Below are 21,286 nucleotides of genomic sequence, written 5' to 3'. Positions count from 1 at the left end.
TTGATGGAATAGGATTAATGAGAATTAAGCATTCTTTCTTCTCAAGAAGTGTATATGTTTGTGCGTATACACATGTAAGGTGTACAAAGGCTGCCAAACCCTTTTCAGGGTTGCTTTTCACCTTTGATGTCCACACCTAAGCCACCCTCTAACCTATGGCTCCAAGAAACTATAGTATACCCAGCAGCCACATTTGTAAACTCTTTCAGTAGATAGGCTAAATTTAAGGTTAACTGAGAGGTCTCAAACTTGTTTCTCCTGATGGAATGGGTGGATGAGATCAATTTATTCCTATAACCAAAAGCAGCTATAGCAGGAGATGTGGATCACTGAGAGCTTTCTTAGACACTGGAGATGCCAAGGTCATCCATTGCATCTCAAAGTATCACCATTTGTTTTAACTCTGTCTTGTCACTGGAGCATGACAACTTTGGAATAAAGAGTTAGACTGATGACTTCATGCTATCTGCCTCATTTAAATCCAGTTTACACACAAATCAATAAACACCACCTATATCACTTTACCATTCCTATTTTGCTACTAACTTGGAGGGAAAATTGAGTCAACAAAGTGTTGACAACAGTGGAACAGAAATGAAGTGGGCAGCATGAAGATATTTTGTATGCAGAACTACATTTGCTCATTTGAGTCAGAACACTTGCAAATTGCAAACATCAAGACTGATTTGATGAAAATGATAGGGAAATACAGAAGTTGCTAAATGAAAAATGAGAACTCAGGTTTTATATCCAGGATAGTTCATTTCTAAGAAGGTAGCATTTAATTCCATCAAAGGTAAAGTCCAAGTGAAACTTAAAGAGAAATACAGGATTCTTGACTCAGTAAGAAGGCAGATGAAATTCAGTTTTATGGAGATAGTAACAATCCAAAGTGCTTTTATGATGCTCTGAAGGCTATTTATGGGTGAAAGACATTTGAAGCATCTCAACTACTTAGTGGTGATAGAGTCACATTGATTGGCAATAAGTACATGATCCTAGAGAGATGGACCAAACACTTACATAGTGTTCTTAACAGACTATCATCCATTGATCATTTACCTCAAGTAGAAGTCAATTTGCCCTTAGATTACATTCAACTAAAGAAGAGGTTTTGAATGTCATTAGGTCCTTGTTTCCAGTTCCATTGCTGATACCAAAACTGACTAATTTTCCAAGGTTACATGGCATAGATTATCTACCAGTAATTCACAGATGCCTCCATTATCTGTCTCTATAAACGGGGATAGATTACTTTGTGATAATCACAAAGGTGGCTTTCTCTCTTAGTCATTGCTGGCAATGGATATTAATAAGTGACCAGCTATCAAAACCAGTGTGGCTTCAGAAAATTTTGAGGAACAGTTGATATGGTATTTGCTGCCCAACAAAACAACTCCAGAAAAAAATTCCAGGAGCAGAACAGATGTTTGTAAATGTTTGTAAATGTTTGTAAATCTGGCCAAGGTCTTTGATACCATCGGTAGTGAGTGCTTATGGAAAATCAAGTCAAAATTTGGTTGTCTGGAGAAGTTCATCAGTATTGTAAGTCAATTTCATGATGGGGTGCTTGCCCAGGTTCTGGATAGTGAACAATGCTCTCATGATTTCCCATAACACAGTAAGAAGACTGTGTCCTTGTTATCATGCTTTTAAGCATGATATTTTCAGTCATATTATTAAACACCTTCGCTGAGAATGAAAAATGCATCAAGGTCAGATGCAGCACTGGTGACAGATTCTCCAACTTGAAAAGGTTGAGGTTGCAAGTCAAGACTAAAATGGAAGGAATGTTGGTGCATGATTTTCTGTTTGCAGATGATTGTGCACACAATGTTGCCTCTGAAGCTGAGATGTAGCAAAATATGCATCAATTCTCTGTTGCTTGTACAAATTTTGGTCTAACACTATTAAGAAAATATGTGTTCCATCAGCCAGCCCCACACCATTCCTATGTGTTACCATTGGATTAATTACAGCAAATAGATAAGTTTTGAATACTGTGGATAAATTCACTTCCTTTGGTAGTATACTTTCCAGGGAGGTACACATTGACAATGAAGTTGACACACACATATTGCCAGAGCTAGCCCAGTATTTGGGAGACTCAAAAGAAAGTGTGGGAGAGAAGAGGTATTAGACTGACTACCAAAAAGATAGTCTACAGAAACACTGTGCTGGCCTCATTATTGTATGCCCAGTCTACCATCTCCAAGACAAGGAACTGAATTGCTTCCATTTAAATTGTCTTAGGAAGATTCTGAAGATCATCTGGCAGAATAAGATACCATACTCTCAGGTCCTGTCTTAAACTAAACTGCCTAACATTCCATTACTACTACCAAGAGCTGACCATGGCTTTCTTTTTTTTAATTATTTTTTTTTAGGTTTTTGCAAGGCAAATGGGGTTAAGTGGCTTGCCCAAGGCCATACAGAGCTAGATAATTATTAAGTGTCTGAGACGGATTTGAACCCAAGTACTCCTGACTTCAGGGCTGGTGTTCTATCCACTGTGCCACCTAGCTGTCCCTGACCACGGTTTTCAAATGCTAAATGTATACTTGCTGAAAAGGCTATTTAATGGAGAACTCAGACAAGGCAAGAGCTCATGGGAGAATCAGAAAAAGTAATAAAGTAATCTTAAGCTCTCAAGAACTTTGGAATTGATTGTTCAGCATGGCAGACACTGGCACAAGACTATGTGTCTTCATCAAGGAGGTGATGTGCTCCATGAGCAAAGTAGAATTGACATAGTTTATAGGAAATTTCAGATATACAAGTTTAGACTAACCACCTAATGTGTTCACATGGATATTTGTGCCTGGCCTGTCTATGCCTAGCTCACATTGGTCTGAGCAGCCACAGTCAGAACACAATGTAACTTGTCTCTAACATAGTGAAGTTATTTTACTTCAACAATGAATACCAACCAATCGATCAATTGATACATTTACATACACACATATATGTATATGTACATATATGGGCATATGCATATTATTATTCCAGCAGTAGTTTGTGTTTATATATTATATACATAAATTTGCTTATAGAATGGTACATAATGGATAGAAAACATAATGAGTAGATACTTTGGAATTGGGATCACATGAATTCAACTTCATGTTCCAACCTTTTCTAGCTTTGTAAAACTCATAAGTCATGGAAGTCTCCAAGAATGATATCCAAAAGGCATGGACTGGATGCCCCATTGTTCTTAGTGGCTCAGGCAGTTCTCTAAGACTTTTAAGTTTCAGAACTTTCCAGATACTCATTGATAGAGGAAATTTCTTCACTTGGAAATCACAGATCTGGGCCACTACATTTAGAAATGTAGACATGGGTGGGGGGGGAGAGACAGACAGAGAGAGAGAGAGAGAGAGAGAGAGAGAGAGAGAGAGAGAGAGAGAGAGAGAGAGAGAGAGAAGCAGGTATAGTGGTATAGTAGAGGAGTCCAAAAAGATTTCTGTACTATTACATTAAAAGTTTGAGAATTATTACTTTAAAAACCAGCGTGTTGCTATCCCCTGCTCTTCTATGGTTTGTATTATTTTATCTACAAATAAAGTCACAGGTTGAAAGGAGATTAAAGCACTATGATTTGGTCTTGAATAGAATGAAACCGTAGAATTTTTTTTTTCACACAAAAATTTGGAGGAGAAAAAAATGGAGTTGAGGGAAGTTCATGCTTCCCCAAATGACTTTTTTTTGGAGCAAGAACTCAAGAGACTACTATTAGTCAGACAAACTTTGGGGTTCTGTACCCAGGACACAAAAGCACAGTTTCTTCTTTCCTGAAGTTAAGACTAAAGTTTTTGTAATAAAATGTTAATTCCCTGGGGCCAAATAGTGACAAACAACTTAGAAATACAAAAGCTTTAGACCAAGGAGTTATTAGCATTCCCAGATGATAATGTGAGGAGTCAAGCATCCTGTTTAAATTGGCTTATCCCAACACTTTCTGAGCCAAAGTAATATTTCTCTGAAACAGATACACTCAATATACCAAAATTTGTTTTCTAAGAGCTGTTTTATATTCAAAACACTTTTGGCTACCTGCTAATTCATGTTTCACAGTAGTCAATTGAACTGAATCTCAAAGTCATAAAGTGATTTGGGAGGCTGAGCACATTGTTCTGCAAAGGTTTGAATTTCTAAGATGAAATAACAAAGTACAAGTATGATATCCTTATCAAAAGGAGTCAGTGACCTCATCTGTGTCCATGTACATGTACAAATATAAAATCTATAAGCTTACAAGATTCCACGTTTTCCAAAAATTTTAAGAGAATTACCTTTTGGCAAGCTTTGCAACGGGGAGAAAAATCCTTTTCAAAACAGGGCACACAGTAGTGTTTATTGTCTTTGGTGATGAAAGGGTCTGTTCCTATAGGTTTTTCACAAGACTGGCAAACAAAACAGGTTTCATGAAATTCCTTTCCTTCAAATTCCATTTTGCGAGAGCCTGTAAAATATAAAAATAAAAATCAGAATCTTCTAAGAATGCTTTAAAGTATATCTTTTTTTGTACCATCTTATCCAGTAATATGTCAACCTGTTTAGAGAGGGTTTTTTTAATGTTACAAAGGATTAGACTGAGAGGAAGGATGGTGGTTTATTTAAATTGGCACTGTTTACTTCTTGAAAATATTTAGTTGTCTATGCCCAAAGGGCAACAAAAATGAGCATACCCTTTGATCCAGCAATACCACTACTGGGTCTGAAGAGATGATGAAAAAAGGGTAAAAACATCACTTGTACAAAAATAGTCATAGCATCCCTGTTTGTGGTGGCAAAGAATTGGAAATCAAGTAAATGTCCTTCAGTTGGGGAAAGGCTTAGCAAACTGTGGTATATGTATGTCATAGAACACTATTGTTCTGTTAAAAACCAGGAGGGATGGGAATTCAGGGGAGCCTGGAGGGATTTGCATGAACTGATGCTGAGTGAGATGAGCAGAACCAGAAAAACACTGTACACCCTATCAGCAACATGGGGATGATGTTCAACCTTGATGGATTTGCTCGTTCCATCAGTGCAACAATCAGGGACAATTTTGAGGCTGTCTGCAATGGAGAATACCATCGGTATTCTGATAAAGAGCAGTTGAGTTTGAACAAATTTCAAGGAGTATTCTCTTTAATTTAGAAAAAAACAGATATCTTATTGTCTGATCTTGTTATCTCTTATACTTTTTGTTTCTACCTTAAGGATGTGATTTCTCTCTCATCACACTCAATCTGGATCAATGTACAACATGGAAACAAAATAAAGACTGACAGATTGCTTTCCATGTGTGTGTGTGGGGAGTAAGATTGGGAGAAAAATTGTTAAAATTCAAAACTCAGATAAAATCTTTAAAAAATAAAAAAACAAGATATGATTTCAAACTTAAAAAAATTTTAGTTGTCAACCACTAATAAATAATAGAATGCCTTTCTTGAAGACACTCTTGGCATTGTACATACCACCAACTTGGAAACATTACCCTTAAGAAAGTGATATTGATGGAGTGCATGAATAGTTTTTCATGTAGTTTAGATAAATTTGTGAATCATAAGATCTATGCTACTTATAAAAGAGAAGCTAAGGTTGATCAGAATCCAAACCCATCTTTTTGAGATAAGTATTCCGACCTCCCACAAAATATTCATGGTGTCAGCCTCAGAGGCATATTATAGAACTGATTGGAACATTGATGTGCCCCCAAACCAGTTTTTTTTCCAAGAACAAAACATACTCTTGCCCTCTTCAAGTGAAGACTTCTGTAATCTAAAGAAGATTACTAGGAAAATAAGAAGTATGTCAATCAGAGTAGAAATTAAACTATAACTCTATTGACACTTGCTTTTTAACCTTATAGAAATGAATGGTACATGAAATCCCAAAAGTTTGCCCCAAGAAACTGGAGATGAGCAAAATGAAACTATTTAAACCACTATTTTCCTAATCCTATTTGCTCATACCCTGGAATAACTTGGCATATGATTAGTTACTAGAGGGACTTCACATTTATCTTAATAGTGCTTTTTGAATTCTTACACTGATCATAAAAATTGATTTTAAGAGAGAAACACATGGTAATATAGTTTATTTATGTACCAGGAGAAGAGAATGGTTTACAGGTTCTTTTTGGCTTTGTTTTAAAATAAAGAAGCAACACAAGACGAACTTTGGAAAGATGAATCACTCAAAACTAAAGAATAATTCTTTTTCAGCTGCTATTCTATTCAAATGCCTTCATTTAATTAAAAACTGCAATATGACACTTTTATTTAGTGACTGAAGAATTCTTGTTATCTTACCAGGCATAATGTTCTTCTTACAATGGAAGCACTTGGAGGAATACTCATTAGAATAACACTCAGTACACAGTATGATTTCATCCTTGGCAGCGAAAGGCTTTTCCACCAAAGAGCTTTTACACTTGGCACACTTGAAGCAGTCTTGATGCCAATGTAGGCCTTTGTAGGACAGATCCTTTGAGACAGTAAATAAATGTTAATTAAGAGCATTTGCTACAAATAGGTCTTTTTATAAGACAAAACTAAATACTCCCCAGACCCTGGTACCAGTAGGTTGTGCTGGTTGTTTGAGGGAAAGTTGCCAGTGATTCTGTTATTTATAGGGAGAAGAAATCTATGAGCTTATTAAGGGCCAAAGCCTGGGGTCTTCTTGGTGGATCACCAAAAGACTGAAGCAGAATAATCTGAAAGCTTTGCTTGTCTTTCACATTCACTAATAATACTATGTAGTTAGATTGCATGGTGGATAGAACACAAGACTTGGGTCTCAGGAAAACCTGAATTCAAATCCTACATCAAACACTAGCTCTGTAAACCTGGGCAAGTCACTTAATCTTTCTATGTCTCTTTCATCTATAAAATGGGTACCCATGTTGTATGGATCAAATGAGTAAAGTGGTTTTGCAAACCTTAAAATGCTATGTAAATGCTAGTTGTCATCATCATCATCATCACCATCATCATCATCATCATCATCCTGCCTCTATGACTTGAAAGATTTTTTTCATTGAAAATTGGAGCAAGTTCTAAAGGGGGTGGTATTGGTACCTCTTCTGGTCTGTGCCTTGCCCTTTTAATGTTGTCAACAGGTTAACTGATGCTGCAAGTTGAGCCATTATGGATGCCATGATTAAAAGTCGACCTTTAGGACCAGAACACTAAGAACCACAAAGGAAATATTATACCATTACTATTCAAATGAAAACAAAGGAGCTAGGATTTCAGCAGAGAGGGAATTCCCAGTATGAGAATTGTCTCTGTGATGTGAATTAAAACCCATTCATGATTTGGTAGGTAAATTCTGAGATCACACACACACACACACACACACACACACACACACACACACGATTTGTAGAGTTGGATGAGACCTCAGAAGTCTCAGTCTAGCCTATACCACCACCCTCAAATTCCCATTGCAACATACTTGACTAGTTATCATGTAGCCTTTCTTTGAAGATTTCTAATTGAGGAAATCCATCATTTCCCAAGTTAGCACATTCCACTTTTAGACATAACTGTTTTTGGATGAGATTTGAACCTATTTCTTCCTAACTCCTTGCCCTAAGCTTTGTTATCTCTATTCCAATAATTCATTTTCTGTGAAAAATATAGTTAAACAATGTAAAGGAAAATTCTTTTTAAAAATCTATAAATTGTACCATTTCTTCTTGATTGGTAAGAACTACTCTCAAACAGTCCTACAAATTGTTTATTCACTCTCAAATACTATTATTGATTGTACATTTTAAAAATTAATAATCTTGAACTAATCTTTCCTTGCTCTTCTCAGTGATACCACCCCCCTAGGGCCAAGCTGTGGGAGAAGCTTCCTAGCTCATATTGATATGATCAGCTGCAGCCAGATACCCTGTACATTGACCTTGACCTCAAGATGTCATTTTAATCCTTTTATAGTCTTAAGGACTTACAACAAAAGCCAGCTCTGCTGGGTTCTAGGTATATGAAGACCAAAATTTAAAAGTCCCTGCCCAGAGGGATACATATAGGTATAAGGATAGGGACTGGGCCCATGATTTATCTCTTCCAGGTTAAGAAAATTCCCTACATAATTCAGGCCAGCACCTTCTCTGGAACTTAAAAGTCTTTGAGAATTGCTCAGAGTTGAGAAGCTAAGTGTTTTGCCCAGTGTCTAGCCAGTGTGTGTCAGAGGTAGGACCTAAACCAAGATTTTCCTTGCTTCTAAGCTAACTATCCACTGAACCACGCTTCTCTACATCTATATATCTATATTTGAATATGCATATATTTATTTGCATATACATATAATTACATTCAAAATAGATATGAGGTAGTTGGGGAGGGAGGTTTTGGTATCTGGGAGTATTACGAAAAGCTTCATGTAGGAGGTGGGATCTGGGTTAATCTTTGAAGAAAATTAAGTATTACATGAGGAAAAACTTGAAGGATATGGAATGCAACCTGTCAGGAATAGCCAGAAGGCCAGTAAGATGCCTGGACCATAGAGTGCATGAAGATAATTTGTTAAAATGAGGTTGAAAGGGACTTAAATACTAGACAAAGGAGTTTGTATTTGAATCTAGTAAAATTTAATGTTTGACATTTGCAAAGGAAGTTATTTAGAAAGTCAGTGATGTTATGTGTTCAGTGGTCACTCTTGGTCATAATGATTTTAAACTCCCTCTGATCTTTAGAGGAAATAAAAAATATAAAAGATTTAATTTAATTAGTTTCTGACAACCATTTGTAGGTATTCCTACCTTCCTAGGAAAAGACCCCAGTGGAGAAGACAAAGACTCACCTTTGAATCACACTCAATAATCTGTTTGCATTCTGCACAGGTGTTAGCAAAGAGCTTGTTATAACATGGGAGACAATAAGGTTCATTTTCCTTTAATGCATACTTTTTTCCATAAAGTAGACCCTTGCAGTTTTGACACTCAACTTGATTACTTGTCATTTTGGAGTTGATTCTGTTCAAGAAGAAATGAAAAATGCAGTGAATATCAATGCATTTTTTTAACCTTTCATAGAAAGGAAGGAGACTTTTGTCATAATGAAAGTTAGGAATTTTCAAAGTCACTTCAACTCAGCATATTTCCTAAAGGAATGAAGCCAGATTAAAAAAAGACATATAGCCATGGTAGCACTTCAGATGGACTAAAGATAGTTTATGTATCCTGGCTACATATTTTATTTCCTAAGAGCAGTTGACAAAATGGATCAAGTCAGTAGCCAAATGATGACAGAGGTCTTGTACTTACCATGCACAAAAGCTCCAACAATCAGTGGAGTGTTCTATTTATGTTGAAATGAGGAATTGTGACCACAAGGGAATAACTATAATCTGTTAACATTTCCCTGACTATGTTATCACTTGTGGGAAAGTTCAGGGGTTGAATTCTATAGGAATGCTAGTAGTTCTCTGCTTTTCCAACTTAAAATGAAATAATTCATATACACAATCATTTTCAACTTCATTTATTCAATTCATAAATGAATGTGCCTAAACTCACAAATGAATGCATCTATACTCATAGCCCAATGCTGTCCTGGTTATAAGATCATAGATTTAGAACTTAAGGAATCTTAGAGGTGCATCTATAATCCATAACACCTTTATTTTATATATGAAGCACTGACAGTCAGAAAGATTAAGTAACTCATCCAAGACTCATCCAAGCCTGTAAGGGACTGATTCAGAGAAAATCAGCCTCTTTATCTCTTAACTTTAGCATCCCTATTTTCACATTACTTATTATGGGACACAAGAGTTAAGTATAGTACTATTACAAGGAATATATTATAGTTGCTGATATAATTTGACTTTACTGTGATATAAAGCATTTGTGTATATTTTTCTATTAGTTCCTTTTGGAAACCCTGGGAATCATGCAGTGCATCTATTATCCTTATTTTATAAACCAGTTTTAAGGAGCCTAAATTACTCATTCAGATTTGTAAGACAGGCATCCTTATCTTAAATATAAAGTATTCCCCTCCTACTTCTTCTCTTGGGGACACTTTCCTAAAATAATGTATATACATAAATATATATATATATATATATATATATATATATATATATATCTGAATTTTTGAAAGACTTATGATTTCATTAGGTAGGTGAGTAGGGAAAGCAGTGTGGGGGGTGGAGAGAGAATTCCACTAAACCTAGAGTCTACGATTATATAAAACTTAGAAATTTCCTAAGGTTGTGACTTTGTTAGACTTACATTATAAGAATGTGTCACAGGAAGGGTATTTGAATCAAGATATTTCTGACACCAAAATCTTCCACTCTATTCACTTTATCAAACGTCTTTTGCAACGAGAATGAAAATACTACAAGATAAAATACAATGAGGTTCTGAATGCATATAATGATGAGACAGGAAAGAATTGAAAGGTTAATACATTGTTCAGAAGAGAAAGTGGTAAACCTTACCCAGGAACTGGATTCACTGAACACTAGACCAAAGACAAGTAATATTAGAACAATATCAAAGACTGATAAATAGAATTAAAAAGTAAGATGACTTGGGAAACAAGTCAAAGATAATTTAAGAATCACTGGACTCCTAGAAAACCATGGTTATTATATATCAATAAATTATAACTTTAAACTGCCCAGATCTATTAGAACTAGGAGGTCAGAAGGCAAAATTAAGATAAAAAGAAACTATAAATCACACTTTCTGAAAGAAACTCCCAAAAGGAATTTCTTAGGAAAGTCATATTCAAAATACAGAACTCCCATATTAAAGAATAATTACCATGGAACCAAGATGAAGCACTTCAAGTCAAAGGAATTATATTTAGTATGACACAAGACCTGGAAGCTTCTTCTATTACTGAGGAGATGTTATCATACAATATTTCCAGAAGTAAAAGAGATGAGATACACAAACATCAATAATGTATCTACAAATATGAGTATAATCTTAAAAGGAAAAAAGGAATTTTTTAATGAAATAGAGGACTTTAAAGCATTCCCGATTTGAGAAATTGGAAATACAAACGAGTCAATAGCAAACTACAGAGGTAAAATTTCAGCAATTATAATGAATATAAGAGAGAATGTTGCTAACTTTCTAGAGGGAGAGGGGACCCTTAAGTATCCCTTTCAGAACCTTGATCTCTTCAAAAGGTATTAAAGAGGAAAATATAAAAAAAAACCCTGAGATCTCAGGAATAGATTGATTCAGTTCTGAGGGTTTTAATAAGAGGAAAAAGAAGGGAAAATAAAAGAATAACACTAGTATAAAAGGGATAATAAAAGAAAGCTAGGACTTGCTGTTTCTTATCATTGGAAGACATAATATGCACATTTTCAGGAAGAGATGGGAGAATGGTTCATTAAATAAACCTTACTCCTATCTGAAATGGAAAGAGGATTAAAATCCAGAACGTTTAATTTAAAAATACTTAACACTTCACAGGGAAATGAAGCAGAGATGAGGTATGGTATTAGGAGAAAAATGTTAGGGAGGGAATAGTCAAAAGCAAAACAAACTTAGTTCTTCTGAAAAGAGAAAAGAAAAGAGGAAGAAAGGAATTAAATTTAGAGGGTTACCTTAGATTTCCTTAGACAATTAGAGAATACATGAATAAACTATGGAATACAAATGGTAAGTAATTTTGTACCCTAAGAAATTATGAAAATGATGATTTCAGAGAATGCTGAATATTGATAACAAGAGTGAATTAAATAGAACCAAATGAACAATTTTTATGATTATGATATTGTAATAACTTTGACAGGATTAAAAATTGTAGTCAAAGTAATGACAAACCAGTCTTGAATCTGGAGGATCAATGATGAGGCATTTTAATTAACTCCTAATGAATAATGTTGAACACAAGATATAGACTCATATTTTTGCAAATATAGCTACTATGTGGATTAAGATTTATTTAATCATGCTTAATGATTAAGTGAATTTGAAGGGACGAAAAAATATATGCGTGTGTGTGTGTGTGTGTGTGTGTGTGTGTAGAAGGGCAGATTTAGCAATAGTAATGAGAGAGAGAGAGAGAGAGAGAGAGAGAGAGAGAGAGAGAGAGAGAGAGAGAGAGAAACACTCCTGAAATACTTTCAGAATTAAAAAGTTCAAAAATAAAAAATAAAATAAAAACACTTTGGCCAGGGGAAAAAACACAAAAGAACCACAAAGCTATAGTCCACATGTAGTTTCATTAGCTATTCCCACAGAGATTGCATTAACTATTAATATGATTTGATAGGAAAAATGCTTTTGGGGAGTTATAGTTTAACTCTTAATATGCAGTTAATTATTATGACATCAATACCATAGGAGGCAAAGATTAAAAAAAGACCAAGAACTTTTTTCTTAAGAGACTTAAGTGAATGAACTGCATGAAGAAAAAAATTAAAGATATTATTTTGAGAGAAATAAGAAATTAACTAAGAATTCCTGAGGGTCTTTAACTTTCATTCTGAGAGAATGCAGTTGCAGCTAAAAGAGATGACTCTGATTGTGATGTTTTTCATAGGAGATACATTCTAAAAATAATCAAATATGGAATTCAGTGATCTTTGCAAAGAGTTTTGATCATGTTTCATTGAGAACTTGATGATCTAAATTTCATTTTTGTCAATGACCACAGTGAAGCACTGATAAAACTCATAGCTTGAAAGTCCTAGTAGTAAAGAATAATTAACTAAATTTAGCCAGTAACAGTAAGATTTATGTAAATTTATGTGACCCAGGGAGATGGAGGGGAAGAATGGATGGAGAAAAGGGAGAGGAGGAAGAAAGGGAGAGAAAAAACTTATGAAGAAAAAGGTTTCTCTTATTTACTTCTAAAGTAAGATCAGGTATAGAGTTAATTGAAAAGAAATTATCTACTATTTATTTTCAAGGAAATATTTAAAAAATTAAATTCTTAGAAATCCCAAAGAAAATCAATGGGTTAATAGCAGGTGTAGTTACCAACTAGAGTAATCACAATACTCATAATGGGTTATATGTGGAAATCATTTCTAATTATGTAACAATATATATTATTTTGTTATCTAGTATATGATTGTACACCCTCAATATTTTAAGGAAGCACACTTCATTGAACCTCCTTTGACAATGAAATTACTCACCACTCTTAAGTAGATGGTTTTCAACAGGTATTTGGATCAAAAAAGTCATTCCCCTAAGGTCAACTTAATGTTTAGCTTCTTCAAATTCACTTGGGTTGGTCCGTGGATGACAGCCATATGGGCTGTCATTAGAGCTATGCTTGCAGTCTTTCCAACTTGGTGGAACCTGTCAGAGATAAAGCTATGTTGCCAGACTTCAAGAGCTTAAAGTCACTTCCATTTAATAATTAGGACTGAGACTGGTCATTTTTTAAAGATTAATTTTTTTATTTATGGCAATGAGGTTAAGTGACTTGCCCAAGGTCACATAGCTAGACAACTATTAAGGGTCTGAGGCCAGATTTGAACTCAGGTCCTCCTAACTCCAGGATAGGTGCTCTATCTATTGAGCCATTTAGCTGGCCCCGAGAGTGGTCATTAAAAAAAATAAACATGCTACTGAATTATTTTTTAGTTTTATTATTTTCATACTATTAATCCATCTCTCTCTCTCTCAGCTCTCCTTAGTCATTTTATTCCCATGGCTCCTCTTATTTCTACCCCTGGTAAAGAAGTTTCTGATAAATTATTGTAAGAATAAAAGTTTTTTATTCCCATTTCTCCCCTTATTTCTATCCCTGGTAAAGAAGTTTCTGACAAATTAAGAAGTTTCTGATGAATTATTATAAGAATACATATCCTTTATTAATAAAGGTATTATTGTATTATCCTTTAACTCTAGGACTTTCAAGCTAGGGATTTTGTCAGTGCTTTTCTGAGGTCATTTAAAAAACAAAATTTGGGCCAGAAAGTTTCCAGTGAAACATGACCAAAACACTTTGCAAAGATCATTGAATTCCATATTTGATTACTGCAGTAGAAAATGTCATTTTCCAGTTAATACAATCACACTCTCAAAAGGTTATAGAGGGAAACAGGAGCAAAGTAGATTAGCTTCTCTTGAAATGTTTAAAAATATATGTCTGATTCATATTAAAACCATCGTTTCCTTCTATCCACTCTATCCTTACCTCCATATTCTATTGCTGTATTACTAATTATTAATAAATCAAATCTAAAGTTTTAGGAGAAATCTTAGAAATGAGACTCAGAGAGGTTAACTTTCCCAATGGTAGTTTTCATAAAACTTTTAACATTTATAATGTAAAAGATTACCAATATTTTCATTTCTGAAATACCAGTAATTTGGTCTATTGCATTAACTTTAATTTGTCTCACTGCTTCATCTTTTTTCTTTCCCTTCACTTATGGTCCTCTCCAGTTTATGGTGCTGTTACTATATTAATCTCTGTAAGTAATTGATCTTGTCATATTACTTTTCTTTTCAGATGCCTTTTGATGTTCATTATTGCTTATTGAATTAAATCAAGATTTTATGAACATTTGAAGCCTAGAGTAGCTAGGTGGTGCAATGGATAGAGCACTGCCCTGCAGTCAGGAACACCTGAGTTCAATCCAGCCTCAGACGCTTAATAATTGCCTAGTTTGTGACTTTGGGCAAGTCACTTCACACCATTGCCTTACAAAAACAAAAAGTTTTCAGTGATCTCATAAGGATGATAAAAAGAAAAAAAGAAGAAAATTTGAGGGCCTTTGTATGCTAGGTTTCAATGTACTTGACCAATTGTCTATCTGGTTCTTTTTAATCCTGTGGTCATGTAATAACATTACCCATACACAGTTCTGGATTGCAGTCCCAGAGCAAAGGGGAGCTAGTAGCATTTATGGCTTAAGGGGAACAGGAGCTTCAATCACAGTTCCAGGGTGGAGAAGAATCTTTGTGTTAATTCAGAAGGGAGCAGGGACACTGGGCTTGGTTTTAAAGCAGAAAGTATTATTAACACTTGTAGCTGCAAGAGAACAGAACACAGTTCCAGGACCAAAATGAACAATAGCACTTGCAGTCCCAGGAAAGTACAGAACCTTGTTCCCAGTATCAGGAAGTGGAAGAATCCTTGAAGTCATTCACAAAGTGTAGGAACCCTGCTCTCAATTCCAAGGCAGAAAGGAGTATTAGTAAATTGATGGTTTAGGGGAGCAGGGCACCTGACCATCGTTCTAGGGTCTAGAGGATCACTAGTCTTTGTCTTTATAGGGGAATATGGTGCCTTCTGGGAAAATATAGGCCAGGAAAGCAGTGACCATAGATACCTAGATCCTTGGGTCAAAATGTTGTACCATTTACTCTGCTGTTATACCCAGTTAGACCCCTGGGCTTTATCATCTAACTTATTATGGATCCTTATGCCTGTTTTGTTGCTGAATTGTTAGATTTTCTGGGTCTTTACATATGTCCTGCTGCTGAAATTCCTTTTTATGTATGAGCTCCTACAGTGCAGAGATTATCTTTGCTTTTTTTTGGAACAAAATAAGCACTAATTAAATATTTTCATTCTTTGGTTAGTCATACATTCAAAACAGTTTCACCAGAAAAAAGAAAGTCCACCATCTTTCTCCCTTCTCTAAATTCTCTTCATCCTTGAGAGGAAAAAAGTGTTTTCACTAAACTAATTTCTCATATATTTTTCTTATATAAATTTTCATTCTTTTTTTCACTTTCACCAACATGATAGGCATTTCAATCACCTCATTGGTATGACAAGTCTTTCTGAAATGACAGCTAAAAGTCTCCAAACTGTCAGCCAAGCTATTCTTTTTTGTAACATTCCATTTCAGTCTTAACGATAAAATAACAGTATCTGTAGTCTAATATGGGCAAACCTGGTGAAATAAGTGTTACTCATGTGTAATGGTTTTTAGCAGTGAACCACAGATCTCTTGTGGTTCATGGATAGATTAAGGGGTTTGTTATTTGAATGGGAAAGAAACACATCTTTATTTTCAATAAACTAACACATTTAATAACTAAAAAATTTAATTTATTAACTAACAAATTTAATGATTTGCTTAAATTATTTAAAACCATTCTTCTAAAGAGTTCCATCAAAAACTCCATTAGACTGCCATAGGGACTACATAACACATACAAAAAGTTAGCCCTTTTCTTTTAGAGATTTTTTCAGGGAAGACTTTCTAGAGATGGTACTTAATTTGATTTTTTTTTTGTAAGATGAGTATAAATTGTATAAGTGGAGCTTGTGGTACAGGAGCATAGTAATTTAGGGTCAAAGGAAACAATGTAAACTAAGTCAGAGAGATGAGAAACCATGAGAATAACAAGTCATATCTTGCTGTGCAAAAAGAAAGATAAGACTAGAAAGAGCCAGTTAGGAGAAGGACTTCATTGCCAAATAGTGCAAAATACACACACATAGGGGCAGTTGGGTGATGCAGTGGAAAGAGTACCAGTGCTGGAATCCAGAGAACCTGAGTTCAAATCCAGCTTCAGATACATTACTTAGCTGTGTGATCTTGGGCAAGTCACTTAACTTCACTGCCTTGCAAAAACAAAAGATACACATATATAATATGTATGCATATAAGTATATATTTATATATATATGTGTGTGTGTGTATGTGTGTATATATATATATATATATATATATATGCATTGTTTTTTCGTTATTCAGTAATTTCATTCATTTCTAAATCCGTGAACCCCACTGAGGGTTTCTTGGCAGATACTAGAGTGGTTTGACATTTTCTTCAACTCACTTTGCAAATAAGAAGACTGATAAATGGGATTGACATGTGCAGGATCACACTGCTGTTAAGTTATATGAGACCAGATTTGAAATCAGGAATATCAATCTTCCTGACTTCAGGCCTGGTATTCTCTTCATTGTGCTACCTAGTTGCTTACATATACATATATATATATATATATATATATATATATATATATATATATATATATATATATACACATATACATATATAAGCCCATGCATCTATACACACATATAGTCCCCTTCATAAAATACATGCATCTAGTTCATATATGCTTCTATTGTCTATATATGTATATTATATATATATATATATATATATATATATATATATATATGTATACTTGTGATTTCATTGATATAGAGAACTCCCTATTAGGAAACTCACTCCTACCAAAGAAGATTAGGGCAAGGAATCTTAATGTCTTGGGGACACTGAAAATTTAAATTACTTTCCCAGGATCATACAGGTTCCTTATATTTCAAAGGTAGGATCTGAACAGATATTTTCCAGATTCTGAGTCCCCTATGCCATACTACTTTTCCCTGAAATTCTCATATTTCTCTCTCTCCTTGCCCCCTTCTCCTCCTACCTGCCCCCCCCCCGGGGTTAGCACATTTTTGAAACTGAAAAAAGCATAGAAGGGTGAATGAATTAAAAAAGAAATCAGTTATCTTGAGGAATATCCAACAGAATACCTGTGGTTTGCTTTTCCAAAGTCTATGGAGAACCTTAAATTCCTTTCTTTTTCTTTCCAAAAAAGATTTCTGTTGCATAAAGGGAGACATTTCAAATCCACAAGCTTACAAATGGGAAATATAAATTCAAGTGGAAGCACAGTGTGATGGTAAGAACACTAAATTAGTAAGATTCATATTCTAATCCAATGCCTAGCACTAATTTATCTAATCTGAGCAAGTCATTCAAGCTTTCCTCAGTTCTCGGTTTTCCCTAATTGTAAAATGTCAGCTCCAGTTTGTCCTGAACCAAGTTACTTAGCATCTCTAGTTCTAAGTGTTTACCCAACAGTAGAGTGAGAACATTAATGATAGATCTCCGTCTGTAACAGGGTTGCTTGTTGTATGGGTCAAATGCAATAATGAATGTATAAATACTTGAATAAATCAAGATCTAGCTATGATCATTTGGAACTACCCGTTTATAATGGAAAGAGCAATGGACTGAAGGTCAGGAAACTTTAGCTTTAGCTCCAGTTCTTTTGATAATTAGTCTCATAACCCTGGTTAATAAGTTATAATAATAATTATGACTAATATAAAATGCTTTTAAGACTTTCAAAACACATCATATTATCTTATTTGATCTTTACACAATGACTATATATTAGATTATATTATTATCTCCATTTTACAGCTAAGTAAATATACCTAGTATTTCACAGCCAGGGTGTAGAATTAATTAGCATCTGTAGCAACATTGATATTCACTTCTTCCTGTTCCCAAGTCCAGTCCTCAGTTCATCATGCTACCTGTCAATCTCTACCATTTCACATCCTTGGGCCTTACTTTGCTCACCTGGAAAACTAGTGGGTTGAATTAGATGTTCCCCCCAGGTCCTTTTTTGTTCTGAGATGCTGGAACTCTTTGGAATATTGACTTTGGGTTCTGCATCTGTGTTTATCATACTAACAGAAAAGGTTGTTTTCTCCTTTTAAAAATAGCTTGAGTTTTTAATTCCACCATCAATCAAAATAATCCAAAACAAGCATCAGAGAATTGGGGTGGAATGTTTGATATTAATCTCTAGGGATATATTTTACTGGCCCTGTTTTTTACTGGCCTTCAATGTTTTATGTTGGACATTCAACTCCAGATTCCCTGGGGAGTTGACAAACAGTTCTCCCATGAAATAATACAGCTGACTACAGCTTTTTGGTGGATTAATTTGTTCTCTGGATGCTGAAATAATACATGACACACTCTTTGCAAAGACAGATGTATTATGATAGCTCTTACTAGAATAAAGATAAATAGCAATTCAGTCAACAGGAATTTATTTATAGATCTAGAGCTCAAAGGGACTTCAGAGGTCAACTGACTTATCTTCTCTCTTTTTTAAACACATGAAGAAATTGAGGCCCAAGTACTTTTAAGTGATTTGCTCAAAGTTACACAAATCATCAGAAGTAGAATTTGTATCTACATCCTTAAGAGCTCAGAGTTAATGATTTTACCACTGTATCAATGTGCTTCTCTTTCAAGTGCCTATCATATGCTATTATTCTGCTTGGCTGGAGATATAAATTCAAAAGGGAAATGCTTAATGGAAAAAAGAAAACATAGGTAATGTCCATATTTTAAGGAGCCTCTAATTTGTTAATAAATACTAATTTTTTTTACTTGAGGTATATGCTAACTGACTCTTTCATAAGATAACTTTCCAATATAGTTTATATTAATTGATGGAGTCAACATTGTATTATCCAAACATATAGGGCATCTAGATAATGCAGTGGGGGCAGAGGGTCAGGAGGACCTGAGTTCAAATCTGAACTCATACACTTATTTGCTGTGTAATTTTGGACAAATCACTTAATCCTGATTTCCTCACATCTAGGATCATCTCCAATCATCCTGACTTAAATCGAGTCATTGGATCCAAAGGGCTCTGGAGGAGAAAGTGAGGCTGGAGACTTAGCTCAGCAACTCCCCTCACTTAAATCCAATTCAAGTGCTTGACATGATATCCCTACATAGGAGAACATTAGAGGTGGATTACAAAGTATAAAAATTTTTAGCTTGTAATAAGAACCTCAAGAGTTTACCACTGGATACCAGGCATCACTTTCTTAAGTATATCTTTTTTGCCCAATTTCCTTTGACAATTTGTTTTATCCTTGATGATAGTTCAATTCTAACTTATTTTCCTGTGGATTTAGTTGGCAAGACTGCTGGGTATCCTAAAATCTTTTTTCTCAACCCTTGGGTAGAGGTGGGGAAATGCATAGCCTGGTACCGTCTAAATTGTCTGAGAGAAGAAATCCTATAGATCCATAAGATAATGCTGTTAGGAGCCTCAGAAACCATCTAGTTCAACTCTTATCATTTTATAGATAAGAAATGCCACTTAGGCCATTCCATGGGATATTTTATCTTAAAGTACTGGCTTTGACTTGGGTGTCAGAAAATGTTTCATTTATTTGATTGTGGTGGTTTTTCTTACCTCATAGACAACCAGTTAAGTGAAATTTTCCAAGCCTGTGCCCTCTTTTTCCTCCCTTCTAGTTCCCTTCATACCTTAAGAGCCAATGGTACCTGTATACTTTCATTTGTTTTTAACTTATTGGCTTCAAATATTTCCCTATCTTGGGGTGCTTAGTTATGATTCAAGACCTCTGATTGTGGGTCTTATGGACTACATTAAAAAACAATGAATACAAATCCACAGTTACAGAATTATTAACTTCCCTTTTCTTCCCCACCATCATCAGATAGCATTATCTAATCCCTTGATTTGATTCAATCCAGGATTCACTGGGAACAAACCTATGATAGTTTTCCAGAGTTTCACAGAAAGTATATTTAATATAAATTCACCCTTTTTTCTAATCAAGATAATAAACTAATTTTTAAATTCCTGTTTTGTGACCACCAGAGTGGCTAGTGAAAAATTGCTTCAACTCTCTAGGCCTGTTTCCTTATTTATAAAATAAAATTGGCTTAGACATTCTCTTAGGTCCTCTTTCCGGCCATAAATCTATGGTCTTATAGAAAAGAGTTTATCTGAGTTCTCTTCCTACTCACAAATCCTATGATCCTTTATTATTTCATGCCTCATGAGCAAGGATTGTCTATAAACTTTCATCTGCCTTTTCTATTTGAAGATTATTTTAATATGTTTGACACATCAGAAAATGTTTTTAGAACTGTTTTTCCATAATGGAGCTAATTTATAGTGATCCCTTGACTTTTTAATATCTATTATAGCCAACAATATATGTGGGTTTTTCCTCAGGATTCAGGGTCTTTGGAATATGTTGAAACTTAATGGACCATGTCAGCTTTAAACCCATAACCTCAATTACACTGGCAAATATTCATTAGTTGAATAATTCACAATGTGCCTGGTCCTCAGTCTGATTGTGATTTTTGTTTTCTGTGAATCAATGAAATAAAAATTTTACTGGGGGCCATAGAAGACTACATGATTAGAGAAAACTACAAACCACAGAATTAAAAGAAGTCAATTTTTTTTTCATTTCCCTCCTTTTACCGATGAAGAAGTTGTGGTTGTCCAAGGTTTTATAGATATCAAATAGAAGGCCTCAGATTTAGGTCTGCTGACTCCACATACATTATGCTTTGCAATATACTATGTATATGTATATTGTATCCTACTTTATAGGCTATATTAGTCTAACTCACATATTCCCCAGAATTTGGGGTTTTTGAAATATGTTGAAACTTAAGAGAACTCAATTTATTGATAGTGGGGGTAATATTTTCAGCTCCGAGCTTTAAGAAGATCACTGAGTTGAGCCTAACTAGAAAGGAAAGAAATTAGGGTAA

At 34.7% G+C, this 21,286-nt stretch overlaps 1 protein-coding gene across 1 annotated transcript in view; it reads right to left on the bottom strand.

The window, feature by feature from the left end:
• FHL5 (four and a half LIM domains 5) overlaps nucleotides 1-21,286 on the bottom strand; it is a 63,153-nt gene that overhangs the window by 19,616 nt on the left and 22,251 nt on the right. Inside the window, exons 3-5 of the mRNA XM_074187193.1 lie at nucleotides 8,809-8,980; nucleotides 6,306-6,480; nucleotides 4,296-4,465 (exon numbers count right to left, since the gene is read on the bottom strand). Of these exons, the coding sequence (XP_074043294.1) occupies nucleotides 4,296-4,465; nucleotides 6,306-6,480; nucleotides 8,809-8,967 (504 nt within the window). The 5' untranslated portion in view covers nucleotides 8,968-8,980. The remainder of the gene's footprint in view (nucleotides 1-4,295; nucleotides 4,466-6,305; nucleotides 6,481-8,808; nucleotides 8,981-21,286) is intronic.

Source organism: Macrotis lagotis, chromosome 5 (genome assembly GCF_037893015.1).
Source record: "Macrotis lagotis isolate mMagLag1 chromosome 5, bilby.v1.9.chrom.fasta, whole genome shotgun sequence".
In the NCBI taxonomy this organism is placed as follows: domain Eukaryota; kingdom Metazoa; phylum Chordata; class Mammalia; order Peramelemorphia; family Peramelidae; genus Macrotis; species Macrotis lagotis.
This window is presented reverse-complemented; position numbering and strand designations above follow the sequence as displayed.